The sequence below is a fragment of the Lissotriton helveticus genome, chromosome 10, assembly GCF_964261635.1.
Source record: "Lissotriton helveticus chromosome 10, aLisHel1.1, whole genome shotgun sequence".
NCBI classification, from domain to species: Eukaryota; Metazoa; Chordata; class Amphibia; order Caudata; family Salamandridae; genus Lissotriton; species Lissotriton helveticus.
In genome coordinates, this window is record NC_136071.1 from 488,880,416 (window position 1) to 488,903,817 (window position 23,402).

The 23,402-nt window shown below is 42.7% G+C and overlaps 1 protein-coding gene across 1 annotated transcript in view; it reads right to left on the reverse strand.

The window, feature by feature from the left end:
• LOC144784288 (lysosomal dipeptide transporter MFSD1-like) overlaps positions 1-23,402 on the reverse strand; it is a 94,605-nt gene that overhangs the window by 15,702 nt on the left and 55,501 nt on the right. Inside the window, exons 9-12 of the mRNA XM_078662971.1 lie at positions 22,430-22,541; positions 20,187-20,324; positions 19,916-20,055; positions 19,339-19,450 (exon numbers count right to left, since the gene is read on the reverse strand). Of these exons, the coding sequence (XP_078519097.1) occupies positions 19,339-19,450; positions 19,916-20,055; positions 20,187-20,324; positions 22,430-22,541 (502 nt within the window). The remainder of the gene's footprint in view (positions 1-19,338; positions 19,451-19,915; positions 20,056-20,186; positions 20,325-22,429; positions 22,542-23,402) is intronic.

The window sequence follows — 23,402 nt, forward strand, 5'->3', positions numbered from 1 at the left end:
TTAGTGGGATACTTGTCAGCATTATCTTTAGATTGGCAACATAAAGGGAGATTATGCATTTCCATTAGAAAATACTCAACCAATAAAAGTTTTGTAGGGATAGTGAATGTGACCATACTTTTGAAGTTCGAGGAAATGTGGGATTATATTTAGATGGAGCAGATCTTGTTTTCCCTGAAGTCTATTACATTTGTCAGAAAAATGCATTTTATAGGGTACCCAAGAGATAGTATGAAACATGTTACATGGGGATAGTTTTTCCAAAAATGTATCATGTAGGTCAAATTGATGATTCAATGTGAGAACTAAAAAAGATGCTAGTGCTAGTGACATTTTAGGAGATATCTTTGGAGCTTTGATACCATCTGTAGGAGTGAAACTCAATACACATAAGATTAGAAAGCTTTCTACTGTAGTTGATGCATTATTTACTAGTACTGCGGTAGGATTTTTTGTTATAGATACAGAAATGGTTGCCAGTAGATTTATGGTTTTGCAGAATAGACTTGCTTTAGATGTCCTTCTCGCAAAAGAGGGCAGAGTCTGCCGGATGTTAAAAGCTCCACAATGTTGCTTACATTCCAGATGAGAGTAAGGACTTGAAGAAATACATTCGCAACATAACTTACCTAAAGAAAAATTTGAAAGGGTGGAGAGCAACAGGTGCTTGGGAAGCAATAAGAAATTGATTTTTTGCTAAAGGAAGATGGTTTGGAAGCCTAGGTAGTGGAATCGTTGGAACCATTCTCAAAGCCTTAGTGATGATTGTTTTTTTGTGGATTATTCCTGATTGTAATCTATAAGGTATACAGATGCGTACAAGCAAAAAATGGAGTGAAGAGCGGATATGGAACTGGAGGATAGACTGTTAGATCTGGTACCATTGTCGTGAGTCTCCTTTCCATTTTTTGTTGTTATCTCCTCTGTTTTTGATACCTTTTTGCTGGTTAGATGCTTTGGGCACTGTGCCACTGCTATTCAGTGCCACAGTGCTGGTGCCCCCTATTGTAAATTATTGTAATGGATTAGTGACTTCATGATTGGCTTATTTGATTTAATTGTCAGACCCTAGTACAGTGCACTATGTGTGCCTAGGGCCTGTAGATCAAATGCTGCTAGTGAGCTTGCAGCACTGATTGTGCCACCCACAGAAGCAGCTTGTAAAGTGTGTCTCAGGCCTGCCATTACAGAGCCTGTGTGCAATCTAGTACTACGCACTATCCACAAATGGTCACAAAGTGACCTTCTAGGTCATTGAATACAATTTAACAACCCTATATCAAAAATGAATCACAAGAATAGCAAATATACTTGTAAATGTAAATCTTTACAGGTAATTGTTGAAATCCCCCCCCAAAAAAATGTTTTACATTGATCATTTTTTAGTTGCATTCACATAGAAATCAAAAGCATGAATTCCTTATACATGTATCTTGAGAACATTTACAAAGAGACAGATAATCAATTGTTTACGAAAAAAAAATTAAACGTGGGCCCGATGCATTTCGGGACCTGAGAGTCCCTTCTTCAGGGGACAATCCGTCTGTCCTGTGGGGAGACCTTCTGAATAACCTCGGATAAGGTAGACAGTGGAGTCTTCAGAATCTATAACGGATACCGGCAATTTTCAGGTGATGCAAGTGAGAAAAACACGAACAGTCACCACTTTGATTCAAAGTTTTTTGTTGAAAACAGACTCCCGGTTCTAACCGCGAGAAGAAACAACAGTCTGGGGGTCTTCTGAAAGATAAACGCCACCGCAAGGGTCGCCGTCGCATGACCGGTGAAGCGTGTCTCCATCGCAGCTGTGTGTCTTCCCATCCCCGGAGAATCGTGTCGCCACCGCAAGGGTCGCCATCGCATCACCGGAGAAGTGTGTCGCAGGGCTTGTCGCGGCTCCAAAGTTACAGAGTTCGCCGCACAGCCGTTGGGCATGCACGCAGCGCCTTCACGTCGTCGCATCGCATCAAACGCGCAATCTTCTCGCATCGCACCGGCTCGTCGCGGCGCCATCTTGTCGCATCTCAACCGGGACGCACCACGAGATCATCGCATCACCTCCTCTCCGGTAAGGAACAGACGCATCGCCTACTTTAAGCAAGCACTGAGGAACAGATCCATCGCCTCCCCTGAAGCAAGGAACCAATGCATCGTTCTCCCTGCGAACCTTTTGTTATCTTGTTTAACGCATCCAAAGTTACTTTGTGAGAAAAGTGTCGCATTTACCATCTAAAGTGAACTGAGTTACTTCTACCATCTTAAAGTCATTTTCTTACTACTGTATTGTGGATTTTTGTTGTTTGGGTCTTGTGTTAAGTCTATTTAAAGAATACTTATTTTTATAAAAACCTGTATTTTGTCCATCTGTAGTGTTTCCACTGTATTACTGTATGTGATCACAAATGCTTTACACACTGCCTCTGAGATAAGCCTTCCTGTTCGTGCCAAGCAACCACAGGGTTGAGCAGGTGTTATTTTAGGAGTGTAGCCCCCTTACTCTGACTAGAAGCAAGGGTCCTTATTTGGACAAAGGTACAAGTCATTGCAACTAGAGACCCACAGTTCTAACAATGACATGAAATGTCTGGAGATTCCAGAAGGAAGATGATGAAAACAGCCAGATTGTGATTTGTCCATCTGATAAGACAATGATGTGATGGGTTGATTCACCATCAGAGGGGAGATTGGTGCAGTGCAAAAGTTGCCCACCCTTTACACAACAAGATATGTCACAGACATTTAAGAGATACACGGTATGAAAGTGCACTTACCACATGTATCATGTATGGTGTAATAAACTTATGTAAGTTTTGCACTTGACACTATTGAAGAGTGCCTTTCCTGTATGATTAGAGACTTTACTCATATTAATGTGTTTTACCATAGTGAGGGTGACAATAAAACTGTCCCCATTTAGTAGAAAATGTACTTGCCACAGAGATGAAGTGTTATTTCCTTAATGTGTGTGCTATATCACATGAATAACATTTATTGATTTAAAAGCTAATTAGAAGCCATCCTTACCTATGTGATTTTATGGGAAAGGATATAAAGTGTATGTAAAATGTGCATTAATATTCCATACATTAGATTTAAACATAGTTGTTAGTCATATTTACAGCTGATTATTTTAAGGACCTCCTGAATATTACATGTAATGTGAAACCTAATGCATTAGAAATGTATATTAATTTGTGTGTAAATGTGCACATGCATGTTAAATGTGCATCATTGAAGTTGACCTTTAAGTTCTAATATGTAGTCCTGCATTTCAGTATGCTGTATAAAAGCAGATTTCATGTTTCTACTAACTCGACATTTCTTGCAGGTATTCAAATGCACTGTTAGTTGTATAATAGATACACTACTGTACAAGAGATAGAGACAAGAGCCTAAGAAGAAGACCTTGAAGAAGGAACATGGGGAACAAGAGATTCAATTGAAAGACCTATTGAGTATATTTTACCAAGTGATGTGTACGTGAGAAACTGAGGTCATTCCCATGTCTAGTATGGGATGTTTTCCCAATGTATCCATCTGCTACCTGAGAACTGGACTGAAACAATGGACCCCTGATGATACGCGCAAAGTGGTTGCTACCCAATGGACTTTGTGTTATAAAATAGTGTTCACCTAGTCAGACTGCAGCAGAACCCTTTTTCCAGAGATGATGTAGGCCTCTTTCGAACCTTCTCTTCCCTTCAGAGGTTTAGACCTCAAGGCCTATCTGAACCCTTCCTAAGTGAGGCTTAGGCTAACACTTTTCTCTTGACTCATAGAAGACTCTTGACTGAGCTTCTAAAATGATGACACCTTTTAAACTCAGTTTCCTTTGCTCTATTCCGATTTCCTTTGAAAAAAAAGTCCCTGATTTTTTAGACTTTTCGAATTTAGAACCATCTTCTTTGTCTGGACCTTAATTGCTGTGACTAAATGTACCTATGCATTGGCAACAACTTTTGAGGCTTTTCTCTCAGCATCAAAAACTATGCAGACCCCAATATTCCAAGTAATTACAGATCCATCTCCCCGTTGCCAGTCTCATCTACAATTGGTGAAAAGTTTTTGAATCAGCAGCTTTCCAAACAAGTAAAGTCCAACAGAATTCTCTACCCCAGCCAGTCAGGGTTCAGGCCTAAATTTAGCACCGGAACTGTGCTCCTGGAAGTTGCCGAAGAGATCAAATGTACTTTAGATGCTGGTGGTAAGCAGTTCTTGTTTTGCTGGACCTTTCTGCCACTGTTTATATGGTCCCGCACTCCAGGCTGCGCATCCGTCGTCATGATATAGGCATCAGGGGCTCAGCTCTAAATTGGCTGAAATCCTTCCTTGAAAATAGATACCAAGAGGTTTGGTAGCCACCTTTTTCATCTAGAAAGAATAGTGTCTCGGAGGGATTGCCCCAGGGCTCGGCCCTCAGCCCAACACCTATAAGACTCCCTTGGTAAAACTGGCCGAGTCTTTTGGGACCAAGATAATCTCCTACACCGACAACACTCATTACTTTTTCTTTCAAGAAAAACGAGCCAAACGACCAAATGCCATCAAACCCTGCTTATCTGCGGTCTTTCAGTGGATGGGTTTTAATCAGCTCAAATGAAACACTGACAAAGTCTCAGATTCTTAGCTTTAGGTATAATTTCGCTCTCAAACTGCAAGGTCACTGGCTGGATGAGGCTCTCCCACCCAACGCCCAAGCAGAAGTAGTGAAAAACTTAAGAGTCAAGATTGACAAACAGTTGACACTACAAACTTAAATTAACACAGTAGTTGGCACATGCTTCAGTCTGATGCGAACGGACAAAAGAGTTTTGCAAATCCTTGCCCTGCCCGCAAAGATTACCGTTCTCCTGGCCAGGGTGGTTTCCAGATTGGACTATGCCAATGCCCTTTATGTGGGACTACCACAACACCTGCTGCTGAAACTACAAACTGTTCAGAATGCAGCAGGGACCCTGGCTCTCAAATGACATAGGCAAGCTTCAATTTTGTCTCATCTGAAAACCTACATTGACTTCCTGTTTAAAAAAGACATTGGTCCTCATGCACATGCGTCCTTTCGCGCCCCTTAACATTCCAATTCGTGATGGGGCATTCTTGGGTGTAGCCATGCACTCTAGAAATCTGTTTATTTATCCAATAAGCTGTTGCAAGGAGTGAGATTAATCTCACTGTGTGCTGTGCTGGTATAGGTATTGGCTGAACACGTCATAGAGAGCTGCGCTGGGATTGGTTACGATTGTTGAGAAATGTGGGTAAGGAAAATGCTACTTACCAGTATGCATCTGTTCTTGGCATGTAGAGCTGCAGAGTTGTACACTTAGCATTAGATAGCCACCTGGTGTTGGGTTCGGATGATTGCATGTTGTTGTAGTCGTGGAAGAAGTCTTTGTAGTCACGAAATAGGTGACTCCTCCCTTGGACGATAGTGTGCATGGGCATCGGCTCCATCCTTAGATTGTTTTTCGCCATGATGGGAAATGATGGTGTTAGTAGAAAGAAGAAAGTATGTCGATGCGTGTATATCTAATTAAGATAAAACTGGAACAGACACAGGTCCCGGGGAGACGGGAGGGCGTGTACAACTCTGCAGCTCTACATGCTAAGAACAGATGCATACTGGTAAGTAGCATTTTCCGTTCGAGGCATATGAGCTGCAGATTGTACACTTAGCATCAATTGTACAGCAGTGTCTCCCCTAGCAGTGGTCACCTGTGTCTGTTGCAGTAGTTTGAAAGAGAGTTTTAAGGACAGCTTGGCCTACTGCAGCTTGCTGCTTGGCTAGAACATCAACACAATAGTCTTTAGTGAAGGTGTGTGTGGTAGACCATGTTGCTGCCTTGCAGATGTCTTCTAGGGCAATGTTTCCTAAGTAAGTCAAGTCATGGAGGCTCCTAGTGTGCGTGTGGAGTGCGCTCTAGGAGGAACTGTTAATGTGCGTTTTGCTTTGTGATAGCATATTTGTATACATTTAACAATCGACCTTGCAATGCCTGATTGAGGAATGGGATTGCCTTTATGTGGTGAAGAGAAGGCTACAAATAGTTGCTTTGTTTTGTGAAAGGACGTGGTCCTATCTATGTAATAGAGAGGAGCTCTTTTGATATCCAGTGTGTGTAAAGCTCTTTCTGCTACAGAGTCTGGGTTTTGAAAAAACAGTAACTCAACTGATTGGTTTAAATGAAAAGGATTAATTACTTTCGGGAGGAATTTAGGATTAGTTCTTAGAACCACTTTGTTGCGGTGTAATTGTAAGAAAGGTTCTTGTATAGTGAAAGCTTGAATCTCACTAACTCTTCTAAGAGAGGTAATAGCAACAAGGAAAGCTGTTTTCCATGAAAGAAATTGTAGTTCACATTTGTGTAAAGGTTCAAAAGGGGGTCCCATGAGCCTTGTAAGAACAATGTTTAGGTTCCACCCTGGAGAGGGTGGTAACCTAGGAGGAATAACCATGTTTAATCCTTCAATAAAAGCTTTTATTGCTGGTACTCTAAACAACATATGTTGTCTGTTTTGTAGATATGCGGCAATGGCTGCAAGATGTAAACGTATAGATGAATAAGCGAGATTACATCTTTGTAAATGGAGAAGGTAACAGCATCTAAAGGATCAATTTGATTATTATTGCAGTACATGGCAAATCTTTTCCATTTAGAAGCATAGCAAGCTCTAGTAGTAGGTCTTCTGGCTTCTTTAATGATATTCATGCAGTCTGGTGGCAGGTTAAGGTAACCAAACTTTAAGACTTCAGGAGCCAGATCACCAGAATCAGTTGACTTGGATCTGGATGCCTGATGTCTCCATGGTTCTTCGTTAGCATCGATGGTGTGAGAGACAGTTTTTGGTGTGGAACTAGAGAGAGTTCTAGCAGTGTGGTGAACCACGGTTGGCGTGCCCATGTGGGAGCTACCAGGATCAGTTTGAGAGACTGTTGTATGAGCTTGTGTACCACTAGTGGTATTAGTGGGGTTGGCGGAAAAGCATACACAAATCTGCCTGACCAGTTCATCCATATCGCATTGCCCTTGGACAACGGGTGTGGAAACCTGGCGGCAAAGGTTGGGAATCTTGCGTTTTCGTGTGTGGCAAACAGGTCTATGTCTAGATGACCCCACTTGTGAAAGAATGGTTAAAGAACTTGCAGATGTAGTTCCCATTCGTGAATCTGTTGTGTCTGTCGGCTATCTGATTGTGAACTCCTGGAAGGTGTTCTGCAACAGATATATCTTTTGTGGAATGGCCCATCTCCAAATGTTTTGTCCGAGCTGGGACAGTTGCAGGGAATGTGTGCTTCCTTGTTTCTGTATGTAGTACATGGCTGTCATGTTGTCCGTCCAGATTAAGACAGCTTTGTTCTGTATGTGTACTTGGAAGGACTTTAGTGCCAGGAAAATAGCCAGCAACTCTAGGTGAGTGATGTGAAGCACCTTTTGTTGAGCAGTCCATCTTCCCTGGGTTGTGTGGTGGAGCAGATGTGCTCCCCATCCTGTCAGGGATGCGTCTGTTGTTAGCACTATTTGTGGAACAGGCTCGAGGAACGGCCGCCCTCTGGACAGGTTTTTGGTTTTCCACCACTGCAGAGAGTGATGTGTAAATGTAAATGTGGGATACTTGTAAAGCGCACTGTTACTCTACCCGAGTGTCCTGGCACTGTAGACCGCTGGGGAACCTGTCCTGGTTTTCCCTGTGAGATGGTCCCTTTGTGGGTATCTCCAGGGTAAAACCAGGCATCCCCGGCGTCTGTGGGGGGCCATTGTAGAGATGAGGCAAGCTTAATGCCCAGAGTTACCGAGTGTGTTCCCTGGTTAGAGTAGGCACTGAGGCGAGAACTATCGAGTCCGTTGACCCTGGTCCAAGACCCTGCCACTTCGGGAATTGAACCTTGGTCCCAGGCCGTTCTCTGCTTACAGGTCTGCCGGGTCCAACCAGGGAGCCACACCTCTCCATGTGTGCGGCTGTCCACCAACACCAGGTCTGTCAGTTGTCCTTGTGCCTGATTCCACTGATGTGCTAGACATTCCTGCAATGTCTTGCAGTCTTGCATATGGTACAATAAAAATGCAAGATGCCATCATGCCTATTAGTTGCATGAACACTCTGGCTGGGAGAAAATGTTGGTTTTGAAACCTTGTGACTAAGGCTTGAATGCTCTGTATCCTGGTCGGACTAGGATAAGCTAGAGCTGTATTGGTGTTTATGGTAGTCCCTAGGCATTGATGTACATGAGAGGGCTGTAGATGTGACTTGGTGTGGTTTATTGTAAACCCCAAGTTGTGCACTGTCTGAATTGTGTGAGATGTGTGTTGAACACACTGGTTAAATGGCTTGGCCTTTATGAGCCAATCGTCTAAGTATGGGAAGACATGGATATGTTGTCTTCTGAGATGTGCTGCTACTACTGCTAAGCACTTTGTGAACACTCTTGGTACTGTTGTTACCCCCGTATGGAAGGACTTTGAATTGATAGTGTTGTCCTTCTAGCACAAACCTGAGATACTTCCTGTGAGAAGGATGTATGGGAATGTGAAAGTAGGCGTCTTTAAGGTCTAGTGTAGTGAGGCAATCGCCTTAGTCCAATAATGGGAGCACTTGTTGTAAAGTGATCATGTGAAAATGATCAAAGTGTATATACAGATTGAGAGGCCTCAAATCTAGAATTGGTCTTAGTGTCCCATCCTTTTTGGGTATTAGGAAGTAGAGTGAGTAGACCCCTGTTCCTTGATGTTGCAATGGAACTAGCTCTATTGCATCTTTTTGTAGCAATGAGAGAACCTCTTGTTGAAGCAGCGTTAGATGTTCTGTGGACATTGGACGCTTTCTGGGTGGCATATTTGGAGGGGTAGCTGTAAGCTCTAGGCAGTAACCATACTGGATAATCTGTCTTACCCACTTGACTGTTGTGATGGAATTCCAGACAGGTAGGAACTGTGTTAATCTCCCCCCTACAGGAGTGGTATGCTGTTGGGGGAGCTGAAGGAAATCACTGTTTAGTGGTGGAAGAGGATTGATTGTTGTTGTTACCTCGACCTCTTCCCTTATTGGTATTACCTTTGTAGCCCCTTCTAAAGTATCCTTTATTAGAGGATGCCTGTGTATTAGATTTAAAGGAAGCTGAATTGTCTGCTCCACCTTGTTTGGAGCCTACTCTGTAAAAGGAGCGGCAAAAGGAGCCTCTTGCTTGGGTGGACTGCAAAGCTCCCATATACTTATCTGTGTCAGTGTCTTTTTTCATTTTTTCAAGAGCTGTGTCTACTTCTGGACCAAACAACTGGTGTTGGTTGAATGGTTGATTTGAGATAGTAGTCTGTACCTCTTGCTTAAATCCTGAAATGCGTAGCCACGCGTGACGTCTAAGAAGGACACTGGTGTTTATTGCCCTGGATGCAGTGTCTGCTACATCGAGTGCGCATTTAATGGAGGTGTTAAATATAAGCTTACCCTCTTGTATGAGGTCATCTGCGTGTACCTTATATTGATCAGGTAGATGTTGTAAGAGCTTCTCTAGCTGATCATAGTGAGCCCAGTCATATCTTGCGAGAAGGGCCTGTGTGTTAGCAATGCGCAATGCATTACTAGCTTGGGCAGCTATTCTTTTCCCTGAAGCATCTATGACTTTGGATTCTTTATCAGGAGGTGGTGCTTCTCTTGATGTTTGTGAATTTGCTCTTTTCCTAGCGTTTAAAACTGCTAGGGAGTCTAAGGGTAGCTGTCCCTTAATGTAAGCAGGATCCCCAGGAGCTGCTCTGTACTTTTTTTCTATCCTTGGGTTTATGATTCTAGCCCGTACAGGACCTTTAAACATTTCTGGGGCATGTTTAATAACTCCTTTAATCATTGGCAGTATTTGCACAGATTTTTGGGAATGTTCAAAAGTGTCTAGTAAAAAGTCCTCTTCTGCCTCATCTGAATGCATGGTGACATTGTGATAGATGGCAGCCCTATTAATCAAGTGTCCAAACCCAATATTGTCTTCAGGAGGAGAAGGTTTGGATGAATATATATATGGGTCAGGAATATCTGGTATATCCTGTGGGTTTGGATACTCCCAGTCTGGTGAACCTGTTGGGTAGGGAAAAGGGTCATCTGGGTCTTTCCCTCCCCCCATGCTATACTGATCATCCTCAGCATCCTGAGGAGGTGTATGTTGTGGAGAAAGAAGAGGAGAATTTTGAGGTGAAATGTTTAAAGGGAGAGCAGGAGAGAGAGATACAGGAGAAGAAGGGTGCATAGGAGATGTGGCAGAGTCGTTCTTCTTGACAGGCACTGGAGGTGTAGGTGCTGTATCGGACTTCCTCTTCCTGTGTGGTGTGGTGGAAACATGTCCTGTTTCAGTGTCCATGTATATCCACTTTTGCAAAGGATCAGGTCTAAAAAGCTCTTCTTCAGAAATTGCTTTCGGTGCCGATTTTTTCGGCTCCCGGCTTGGTTTTTGCTTGTCTTGCAGGTTTTGTGGGTTTCGGCACCGAAGATTTTGGGGTGGAAGCAGGTTTCATTGGTTTCGGTGCCGTATTGTCTTTAGGAGTCGACGGTTTCCGGGTCTTTTTCGGAACCGGGACTTCTTTCGGTTTCGGTGCCGAGGGAGCTGGTCGTATCAGCACGTGCGGTTTGCTCGGTATGAAACTACCTGAAGGCTTTAATATTTTCTTCGGAGCCGGGCTCGATGGCGGGGCTTTCGAAGCAATGTCTCGGTCTCGACTGGGTCCCGAAGGCGGAGTTCTGACCTTAGCCTTTGGTTTAGGTGTTTGGGTTGGGGTAGGGGCGATCGTACTCACGCGTTGACCTGATGGTATGGAGTCATCAGAGTCGTCTGCCTCAGATACGATCTGGAGATCATCGGAATCTTCCTCGGGGATACATGGACCTTCGGCGAAGATATCCACCGGTTCCGGAGCTGATCTCTGCATGTCGTGTCGATGGGCCCTCCGATCTCGAATGGTATTCTAGGATTGAAAGGACGCACAAGCTGTGCAGCTCGACTCGTCGTGTTCAGGTGATAAACACAGATTACACACGTCGTGATGTTCGCTGTGTGGAAATTTTGCTCCACACCCGGGGCATCTTTTGAATGGTGTCCTTTCCATGAGGTGTAGAACTCACCACGTGGGTAGACCCGACGGCCCGCGTCGAGGACCAGAATAGAAGTGATGAGGTTGAGTCTATGAAGTTAAAGTTTTTTTTTAGAAAGTTTTGCGCGTCAAAGTCTTTGAAAAGTAGATTTTCGAACCGGAGCGGAAAAGTTGCATCCGAACCCAACTAAGGATGGAGACGATGCCCATGAGCACTATCGTCCAAGGGAGGAGTCGCCTATCTCGTGACTACAAAGACTTCTTCCAAGACGACAACAACATGCAATCATCCGAGCCCAACACCAGGTGGCGATCTAATGCTAAGTGTACAATCTGCAGCTCATATGCCTCGAACAAATAATTTCCTGGTTTCATCTGTGAATATTGCGTATATTGGTTGGAAATGAAAATCTTTAAAACATTGAAAAGCCTAGTATAGGGAGATGTGACTGTGCCTATTAGTAAGGGGGAGGAGGCACCGCCCTAAGGTACGCTAGGTCATATTATGACGATAGACTTGGGTCTTCACACATGTGTTTGGCTCGCACAACGTTATAAGATCACTGAGAAAGATGATGCATTAACATTTCCTAGTTTTGAGACATTCAATTTGAGAAATATTTTGCATTTAAGGAGGACGCTGTATGAAACGCAACTGCCTCCTAGACCTACAAAGTATGAAGTACTTAATGCCTGGGAACATATGGCTGATGCCAAACAGATTTCAAGTGAGAGTCACACTATCCATATGCACCTGTGCAGATGCTAGATGGAATGCAGAACAGAAATCCTAGAGAACTGACATGATTGATGGAGCTAGATTACATTCTCCACTAACAAAAGAAGATGAAGGGAAAGCTAAACGCAAGGAGAAGAAAAAAAAATAAAGAAGCAGATGACACAGGCAATGCAGTTGAGGACAGTGACAACTATATAAATGATGAATTTATAACAGAATTACTGTTAACTTGTCCACCTCCGTACAATGACACCCAGACTGGTGGAGTTAGTAATGACCCTATGACTGAAACATATGATGTGCCTACAGCACCAGTAAATGAAAATCCTGATCCGATGGGGGAGGACAGTCAGGATTGACAGTCCCTTGGACTTCGCAAGTTCTAAATGCCCCAGACGCATTGACCATCCCTGTTATCATTGGTCCTGTAGTTCCTTTGTATAAGTCTGGAGAAGCAGGAAATTCTAAACATACTTTGGCTGTTCCTACCTGGATGAGCGACATGGCTAGCAATTCAGAGGACTTGGTAATAAGACCCATTCCTCAGGATCCTTGGGTTCCGACACAAGGGAATACCTAATGTGCTGCGAGTGCAGACCCCACATTACATTAGTCAGGGTTTTTAACTGATAAGGAGATTTCCCCAAAAATCATCACCATTTTCTTGCCCAACACAAATGCCCCACTAATGATGAATTACAGTATCATTAGGACAGAAATGCCAATAAGAACGCCAACTTTTGACATGTCTCCTTTGAGCTCACCGCCTGGTTAAAGTAATGGTACCCATAGCAGAGAAATAATTCTTCACATCCCAGCAGAACACCCAGGTCTTACTGCCCGAGAACTTGATGACTGGTTTAAAGGCATAGATACCCTGACAAATAGTAGGAATCCTGGAATGAGTGGAACAAATACTCTGGTCCCCAAGAGAGAGAGATGAGAATGGATGTGGCTAGACTGAAAGTATAATTAGAAGAAATGATAATTGGGACTCTTGAACTGTCCCAACTGAATGCCAATCAAGACGATGAACTACAATACCTCTATAAAGACATTATCAGACGTGCAGGAAAGTTTCCTTACAAATTATCTGAATTAGCCCAAACACATAGAATTGATATACAGAAATACAAAATCAAACTGAAAAGTTCCAGGTTATGCTTTAGTGACAGAGATCTTGCAAACATGAGAAAACCAGGAATGAGATTCTAGATCAAGGAATTAATTACATACATTCGAAAATGAAGTGAATTAGATAAATCCCCTCTCTATCAGAGGAGGACGATGAGGATATACACATGCTTCCCTTGAGAGCAGTGCCTGATGGATGGTATGTCCATATACCATGGAGCAGGACTGATCTCGCATCATTCACAAATCATTTCCCGAAATTGAGAGAGAACCCAGTGGAATGGTACAGACTGGTTGATCGATTTGGGAAAATTTTATGCAAGGATTTGGATTCTTTATTTGGAATTGTGGTTCCAGGTGATATATGGGCTTAACACAAAAGTTTCTGCGGATTGGCCCAAGGTGAAGCTGATGAGACATCCTCCATCACATGCGTCGTCACTATTGGTAATGAAAAAGTATAACCAGACAAGATGGCCACCGAGAGGGAGCTCCAAGAAAAAGCTCTGAAGTTCGGGATCACTCATCAGTAAATATCTTATTTATACCCTGCCATCCACTCCACTTCTACTTCAGCAACGAGAAACTAACAGGAACTCAAATAATTGAAATTGATTCCACTCACTTGTGCAATTTTTGAACATATCCTAAACTTGAAGTTCACTTATGCCTGGCAGGCAGATGCGCTCTGCCCAACGCTCTCAAGACCAATCCTGGTAGCGGTTCTCCCTGCATGCCTCGTCTGCCCTAGTAGCCGCTCGACATCTCCTGCTGATGCCTGAGGGAGAAGCTAGAGACCCAGAGGATTCTTGATGCAGTTGTGCTCTGGACGCTCTGGCCTTCTGGAAGACAGAGACCTGGATTGGGATCCCCTGCCTCCCCCACTTGCCTCTGACTGGAAGAGTGCTTGGGGTTGAGGCAGGCTTGTCGCAGTAAAGTTGCCATAGCGATGCGAGTGCTGCGCTCCCTCTCAGCTCTGGATGCTGACCCGCTCTCTGCTTGTCTGCTAGTCTGGCCCGCCTGTTGCCCCGACTGGCCATTGGCATGGCTTTCTTGCCTGGAAGGCCACCTTGCCACCATGTTACTGGGGCACTGAAATTGTCTAAATAGAGCTGGTCTGTGTTGCCTAAGCACCACGGGGGGCCTGTCCACACTTTATTTGTGGTCTCTAAGGCCAAAGAACTGTGCTGCAATCATTTTAACTAGCGGCCTATCATGAAAGAACTCATGGAGCCGAACACAAACACTAAAAGACGTAAACAAATAGGTGCAGGAGTATTTGCTGTTATGACATTAGTGCTAGTTGCTTTAATTATAATTCTGAATTTGCCCCATCATTTAAAGGGAGCAGAACCTAAGTCTACACATACCCCTCAAATGCCATTTCCTACGACAATAGCTTACCTGCCGTAAATGAGAAAGTGTTACATGTAGATGCTTCTAGAGGAGAGTACTCATTGAATTCTTATTTTAAACTGCTTTATGAATATGTTGACATTATAGATGCCAGGGATTGCTAGGTTTGTATGCAGTTACCTGCATCAGTTGCTGAGGAAAAAACGTACCACCATTTCCCCTTCACATATTATATAGCTTTATTGCTGAGTTTATTCTATGTGTAAGCTATTTCTAATACTATTATTCAAATCAAGACTTGGTCTTTTCAGATGTGCCTGTGCTGAAGCACTTGAATAAACAGCTTAATGCTAAAAACACAGACAGTGGGACATTTCTTTAGACCCACCATGACACCGGACAGTGCTTATGTGCATAGACACAACTTAACTTGTTTACTAACAGATGTAGAAAAGAAAGTCATAGATTCAGTAGAAGACAGATGGAGAGACATTGTCTAAAGCGAACCAATCAAAAGTACCAGAATGAGCAAAGAAGAAAATGAGCATAGATTAGTGGGATACTTGTCAGCATTATCTTTAGATTGGCAACATAAAGGGAGATTATGCATTTCCATTAGAAAATACTCAACCAATAAAAGTTTTGTAGGGATAGTGAATGTGACCATACTTTTGAAGTTCGAGGAAATGTGGGATTATATTTAGATGGAGCAGATCTTGTTTTCCCTGAAGTCTATTACATTTGTCAGAAAAATGCATTTTATAGGGTACCCAAGAGATAGTATGAAACATGTTACATGGGGATAGTTTTTCCAAAAATGTATCATGTAGGTCAAATTGATGATTCAATGTGAGAACTAAAAAAGATGCTAGTGCTAGTGACATTTTAGGAGATATCTTTGGAGCTTTGATACCATCTGTAGGAGTGAAACTCAATACACATAAGATTAGAAAGCTTTCTACTGTAGTTGATGCATTATTTACTAGTACTGCGGTAGGATTTTTTGTTATAGATACAGAAATGGTTGCCAGTAGATTTATGGTTTTGCAGAATAGACTTGCTTTAGATGTCCTTCTCGCAAAAGAGGGCAGAGTCTGCCGGATGTTAAAAGCTCCACAATGTTGCTTACATTCCAGATGAGAGTAAGGACTTGAAGAAATACATTCGCAACATAACTTACCTAAAGAAAAATTTGAAAGGGTGGAGAGCAACAGGTGCTTGGGAAGCAATAAGAAATTGATTTTTTGCTAAAGGAAGATGGTTTGGAAGCCTAGGTAGTGGAATCGTTGGAACCATTCTCAAAGCCTTAGTGATGATTGTTTTTTTGTGGATTATTCCTGATTGTAATCTATAAGGTATACAGATGCGTACAAGCAAAAAATGGAGTGAAGAGCGGATATGGAACTGGAGGATAGACTGTTAGATCTGGTACCATTGTCGTGAGTCTCCTTTCCATTTTTTGTTGTTATCTCCTCTGTTTTTGATACCTTTTTGCTGGTTAGATGCTTTGGGCACTGTGCCACTGCTATTCAGTGCCACAGTGCTGGTGCCCCCTATTGTAAATTATTGTAATGGATTAGTGACTTCATGATTGGCTTATTTGATTTAATTGTCAGACCCTAGTACAGTGCACTATGTGTGCCTAGGGCCTGTAGATCAAATGCTGCTAGTGAGCTTGCAGCACTGATTGTGCCACCCACAGAAGCAGCTTGTAAAGTGTGTCTCAGGCCTGCCATTACAGAGCCTGTGTGCAATCTAGTACTACGCACTATCCACAAATGGTCACAAAGTGACCTTCTAGGTCATTGAATACAATTTAACAACCCTATATCAAAAATGAATCACAAGAATAGCAAATATACTTGTAAATGTAAATCTTTACAGGTAATTGTTGAAATCCCCCCCCAAAAAAATGTTTTACATTGATCATTTTTTAGTTGCATTCACATAGAAATCAAAAGCATGAATTCCTTATACATGTATCTTGAGAACATTTACAAAGAGACAGATAATCAATTGTTTACGAAAAAAAAATTAAACGTGGGCCCGATGCATTTCGGGACCTGAGAGTCCCTTCTTCAGGGGACAATCCGTCTGTCCTGTGGGGAGACCTTCTGAATAACCTCGGATAAGGTAGACAGTGGAGTCTTCAGAATCTATAACGGATACCGGCAATTTTCAGGTGATGCAAGTGAGAAAAACACGAACAGTCACCACTTTGATTCAAAGTTTTTTGTTGAAAACAGACTCCCGGTTCTAACCGCGAGAAGAAACAACAGTCTGGGGGTCTTCTGAAAGATAAACGCCACCGCAAGGGTCGCCGTCGCATGACCGGTGAAGCGTGTCTCCATCGCAGCTGTGTGTCTTCCCATCCCCGGAGAATCGTGTCGCCACCGCAAGGGTCGCCATCGCATCACCGGAGAAGTGTGTCGCAGGGCTTGTCGCGGCTCCAAAGTTACAGAGTTCGCCGCACAGCCGTTGGGCATGCACGCAGCGCCTTCACGTCGTCGCATCGCATCAAACGCGCAATCTTCTCGCATCGCACCGGCTCGTCGCGGCGCCATCTTGTCGCATCTCAACCGGGACGCACCACGAGATCATCGCATCACCTCCTCTCCGGTAAGGAACAGACGCATCGCCTACTTTAAGCAAGCACTGAGGAACAGATCCATCGCCTCCCCTGAAGCAAGGAACCAATGCATCGTTCTCCCTGCGAACCTTTTGTTATCTTGTTTAACGCATCCAAAGTTACTTTGTGAGAAAAGTGTCGCATTTACCATCTAAAGTGAACTGAGTTACTTCTACCATCTTAAAGTCATTTTCTTACTACTGTATTGTGGATTTTTGTTGTTTGGGTCTTGTGTTAAGTCTATTTAAAGAATACTTATTTTTATAAAAACCTGTATTTTGTCCATCTGTAGTGTTTCCACTGTATTACTGTATGTGATCACAAATGCTTTACACACTGCCTCTGAGATAAGCCTTCCTGTTCGTGCCAAGCAACCACAGGGTTGAGCAGGTGTTATTTTAGGAGTGTAGCCCCCTTACTCTGACTAGAAGCAAGGGTCCTTATTTGGACAAAGGTACAAGTCATTGCAACTAGAGACCCACAGTTCTAACAATGACATGAAATGTCTGGAGATTCCAGAAGGAAGATGATGAAAACAGCCAGATTGTGATTTGTCCATCTGATAAGACAATGATGTGATGGGTTGATTCACCATCAGAGGGGAGATTGGTGCAGTGCAAAAGTTGCCCACCCTTTACACAACAAGATATGTCACAGACATTTAAGAGATACACGGTATGAAAGTGCACTTACCACATGTATCATGTATGGTGTAATAAACTTATGTAAGTTTTGCACTTGACACTATTGAAGAGTGCCTTTCCTGTATGATTAGAGACTTTACTCATATTAATGTGTTTTACCATAGTGAGGGTGACAATAAAACTGTCCCCATTTAGTAGAAAATGTACTTGCCACAGAGATGAAGTGTTATTTCCTTAATGTGTGTGCTATATCACATGAATAACATTTATTGATTTAAAAGCTAATTAGAAGCCATCCTTACCTATGTGATTTTATGGGAAAGGATATAAAGTGTATGTAAAATGTGCATTAATATTCCATACATTAGATTTAAACATAGTTGTTAGTCATATTTACAGCTGATTATTTTAAGGACCTCCTGAATATTACATGTAATGTGAAACCTAATGCATTAGAAATGTATATTAATTTGTGTGTAAATGTGCACATGCATGTTAAATGTGCATCATTGAAGTTGACCTTTAAGTTCTAATATGTAGTCCTGCATTTCAGTATGCTGTATAAAAGCAGATTTCATGTTTCTACTAACTCGACATTTCTTGCAGGTATTCAAATGCACTGTTAGTTGTATAATAGATACACTACTGTACAAGAGATAGAGACAAGAGCCTAAGAAGAAGACCTTGAAGAAGGAACATGGGGAACAAGAGATTCAATTGAAAGACCTATTGAGTATATTTTACCAAGTGATGTGTACGTGAGAAACTGAGGTCATTCCCATGTCTAGTATGGGATGTTTTCCCAATGTATCCATCTGCTACCTGAGAACTGGACTGAAACAATGGACCCCTGATGATACGCGCAAAGTGGTTGCTACCCAATGGACTTTGTGTTATAAAATAGTGTTCACCTAGTCAGACTGCAGCAGAACCCTTTTTCCAGAGATGATGTAGGCCTCTTTCGAACCTTCTCTTCCCTTCAGAGGTTTAGACCTCAAGGCCTATCTGAACCCTTCCTAAGTGAGGCTTAGGCTAACACTTTTCTCTTGACTCATAGAAGACTCTTGACTGAGCTTCTAAAATGATGACACCTTTTAAACTCAGTTTCCTTTGCTCTATTCCGATTTCCTTTGAAAAAAAAGTCCCTGATTTTTTAGACTTTTCGAATTTAGAACCATCTTCTTTGTCTGGACCTTAATTGCTGTGACTAAATGTACCTATGCATTGGCAACAACTTTTGAGGCTTTTCTCTCAGCATCAATAGCTTTAATATTTTGTATCGCAGTGACAGAATTTCGTGTAGGTCTAAATCTGGTACGCCTAAACGTCTTTAAGAGGTTGGGTTTCCCAGCTGTTTTGCCATATCTTAATAGCATGGTACCGCAAGTAGTGTATTTAAACTTAATTTTGAATTTGTCATAAACCTCTTAACCCAAGCTACTGATTCCTGTTCTCACTGTTTAGCCAAATGGATTGCACTGTTAATTAAATTGTTGATAGATGTTAATGCTAACTCCTATCACCTCCCAGTCGGAGACAAAGGTTCCTTGGAGGACCAAACGGTAAGCAAGGGGGCCAAGAAAACGCACCATCAAGAGGTAAATGAGGGTCACGGGGCTTTGATGCTACAGCAGGATTTAAGTTTTAACTATTTTGTTCTGATTTTCATTTACTGGGCTGTTGAGCATGGGTTCATTTGACCAAAATTGCCTTTCTGCTAATGGTGATGGAAAGCCCTGTGCATCAATTCCCACAAAAGCAGCTACTTACCTGTCGCTTATCAAACACATTAAGCACAAGTGAGGTACAGATACAGCCAATTGTGTTTGCAAGCATGAAGATCATCATCTGTTGCCAGCGCCAGAGAGGGATCTTTGCTTCACTGTTGGAAAAGGAAGAAAAGAGATATTACCAATAAAAAAAATCAATTTTCAGATGAGCATGTGATATTTTTCACAAACCGTCTCTCACAGACATTACAGGGTACAACATGGGGTTGATGACATACACAGAGTGTGTTTCCTGCACTTAACAAGCCTAGTGTAGCTTCTTTTACTAGTGCACTCATTGTTGAGGTAGCTTCCAGTCCCCAGGCACAGATCCAATCACTGATCAATGTAAGACATTTTCCTTCCGGTGTGTACTTAGTGGAGTCGACCTTTCCAACCTCATACAGTGTCGCCTACAGACTTTGGCAGTTGTTACTACACTTCTTACCACACGGTCTCATGAGTGGAGTCCATTATCGCTACTTTGTACTAGTTGAGCAAATTTTTCCTCCTCAACTGCCAGTCCTTTCTCCTAAGTAGCTTAACGTAACATCATGCCATCAGATCACATTTCTCACCTGGATTTGGTTCCCAGTATTTGACCCACAATCAGGTTTGAGATTCCAATCCCAACCATCTGCACTGACGTTGCAAGCCCCATCGCTGTCCCCAGAGTTGCTTGCGGCACCACCAGAGGTATTGACGGCCACATACTAGCCTGTAATAAAACAAAAGAACAAATGAGTTGTGTTCAGCAGTGGAACAGGCCATAATTAGTTCAAACATTATTCACTTCAAGCAAAAGTAAATTAAAATGAATTGAAGCACTTTCCTGTCTTTGACACTTACTGCAGCAAAGGAGTAGGTAATCCCGAGCCAGACGGTGGAGACCAGGGGAGGGACGAAGGTGAATGCCAGGAGTGCAAATACTGGCAGCGTCATTACAGCACAGAGGACGGCAAAAATACCACGCAGACCCACATAGTCCTACAGAGGAGGAAGCAGGGTATGTTAGAACACGCAAGCCTAGCTTTCTTCAAGGAAAACAGTATATAGAATAAGAATAGAGAAAGTGCAGCAAGGATCACTGACACAACTCAAACATTTAAAATCAAGAACAATGTAAGTAATTTAGCCTGTAGTGTGATAGTGAAATAAGTACTTTTAAAAGCTTAGAAAACCCTTGGTCTAGCTTCTTACACAAGTTACCCAACAGGAGCTCACTAGCAGGTCTGCCCTGTAGTCTGAGAAGGCTTTCACAAAGGGATCTTCATACATGGGTTAATTACCTAGGAAGTAGATGATATTAGTGTTCAAACACAGGCAGTGTCTAGGTTCTCTATGCAAGGTACCAATTTATGGGAGAGGGCAGTCTGCCCCAGGGTAAACACCACGGTTGATGCAGCATTTGAGGAGATGTGACAAAAACCATCAACTTGCAGACTGGCAGATAACACGATCCTTGGGCTCTGTGGGAACTCCTGTTAGCTAACGATGCCCCATTTGCTGGGAGAATCTAGTGACAGAAATCATCCCATTTCAGAAAGTTGTCCTCATAACTTGCCATTCTATTCGACACGCAAAGAGATGTATCATGGGGCTTGGAGGCAGTTCTGATAATTCCAAGTTGGAAGAAAGATTCGTGGACATGGATGGGCTGTTGGGACTACGCCAGGTGGCTCTGGTTTGAAAGTCTGCAAACCCCCCTCGTTTAATAGTGGTTGCCACAAGAGCTAAGATGGGCAACCAAGGAAGGTGACTTTCTGATATCTATGTAGCATCAGTTCAGGCAATACTCAGATGTGAATGTGTGGGATGTAATTGGCTTTGCAAAATAGAAATTACATTCTACCACGTAGGTAAATGTTTAAGCTATTTAATCCATGCTACTTGACCATCTTGATCATTTTGAACTATGTTAGTCTGTGCTGGGGCATCCTTGAGTATAGGATGTGATTTGGGTATGTAGCCAGGCTTGCCCAATGTTGGGAGCAAATTGTAGTGGTTTTGATAGGCAACCTCAAGCAGCACATGTTGTAATTTTGCTTTCTGCCATAGGGACAATGTGGGCAGTGGGGGGGACACATCTTGACTGGAGGATCTTATTTGTTTTATGTTAAAAGTTTCCGCTACCTGTTTTGGCATACTACGCAGTTTGAAAGCAGTCCTGAAATATTTTGACCCTGCTACCAGGCAACTAATTGTTCAATCTACGGTGTTGTCCAGATTGGACTATGCCTCTTCACTGCTCCTGGGTGCCAATAAAGTGGAAATTGCCCGTCTGCAACGCATTCAAAATGCGGCTGCTAGAGCCTTAGTAGGCCTACCTCGTTTCAGTCCTACCTCCAGTACTATTCGGAAACTCCACTGGCTTCCTGTAGCTCAGCGGATACAGTTTAAGGCCTTATGTATTTCATTTAAAATCTTAAAACAGTCGACCCCTAAAATGCTGGGGCAATTGCTGAAGATGTATGCGCCTACGCGGGCTCTACGTTCAGCTGGTCAGAATCTGGTTGAGGTCCCCCGGTTCAAACGATGTAGAGCTGGTGGACGTTCTTTCCGTTTAGCAGCAAAATTATGGAATACTCTACCTGTCCATATTCGGGAAATGAAGGAGCTGTATCAATTCAGGAAAGCCATCAAAACTCACCATTTTCCTTGAAAATATTCTTTGTTTCCTTTCTGTTCTCAGTTGTGCTTTTACTCAGGATTAGCGCCGGGACGCCCCTTTGCTGGGGCAGCTGAGCGCTTTAAAAATCACATAACATAACATAAAGGGATGTTCTGCTGTACGCTTAATGCTGTTGAATTGGAAGGGACAATTTGACATACTGTATGTTGGTAAATGTAAACACGTGATTAAAGGATTTTTCAAAAAAATTGTCCTACCATTCAAGCACCTTGCTGATACTGCTTATAATCACTTTTATGCCACAGCTCAGCTGAACGTCGGTGGCCTTGAAATTATTTTGTCTGAACTGCAGTCTGATTAACAGGGGGTGGGCATATCTACTAAGTACAAATATTTGTCACTGCACCCAATCATCAAAAACCATCCCTCACCCTACTGGTGTGCACCATTTTATACTCACAATTAATATTCCCACTGCTGCAGAAAGGACTAAGGAGCTGTCATACACTGCGCCGGCAATATATGCAGCTTCCCGCTGGCTGTACCCTGTGTACTTATCTTGGATAAACTTGCTGTGAGAAAGAAAGAGGTGTTAGAAGTAAAGCATCGCACATTTTTAATCTCACTCGTAAGTGTGTCTGGGCTGGTACAAGCCCTTCCAAGAAGCAAGGATGGATTCACAGAGCTTGTATAATGCTACATGTGAGATGATTCATGGTTTTATGATTTGACCATGATCAGTAAATGTTTTGCTGTGGGAAATGATTTGAAATATCTGAGGCATAGGCTGAAACATGAAGGAGCAAGCCTTTGCTACACTGCTTTACAAGTGTGCCCCTTCAATGTTTGGAGGGATCCCCTTGTACATGTAGGAAGAAATAAATGTAATATCCATTTCCATTCACTAGTTGTTTCTATTGGTGGTAGGTGGAGTGGGGTGAAGGGTCTATGGACATTTCCTTTAACTGGTACTTCTCAATCTGAAGGGCTATCCAGAAGGGAGCAAGGAGGGAACAAATGGAGTGACTGAGCATGCCAGGTGTTTGATTGTTTGCTGCCATCTTTCTAAGAATCTTTGCAAATGTGGGACTGTGTCCATGTGCAGGCACGCAGGTCCCGGCCTTGCTTTACACCCATAGTGCACCACCTTCACTGTCTTTGCTGGGGTCTCTACTTGTAATACTAGTCTTTCTTATGATGTGTATTCATACATTGGAAGAGCTTTACATTTACATTCTTTCAAACTATTCCAGAGTGATTATACACAAGTATGTAGATGCTATACAAAGCACTGTACATAATAAATAAACTAACCTGTAGCCATGATAACGCGAAAGAATATGCAATAGGAAGTCCTTCCCCACATGTAAATTCTCAACGCTCCATTAATCACATCAACTTTCACCCCAACATGAACTACCCTTTGGAGATAG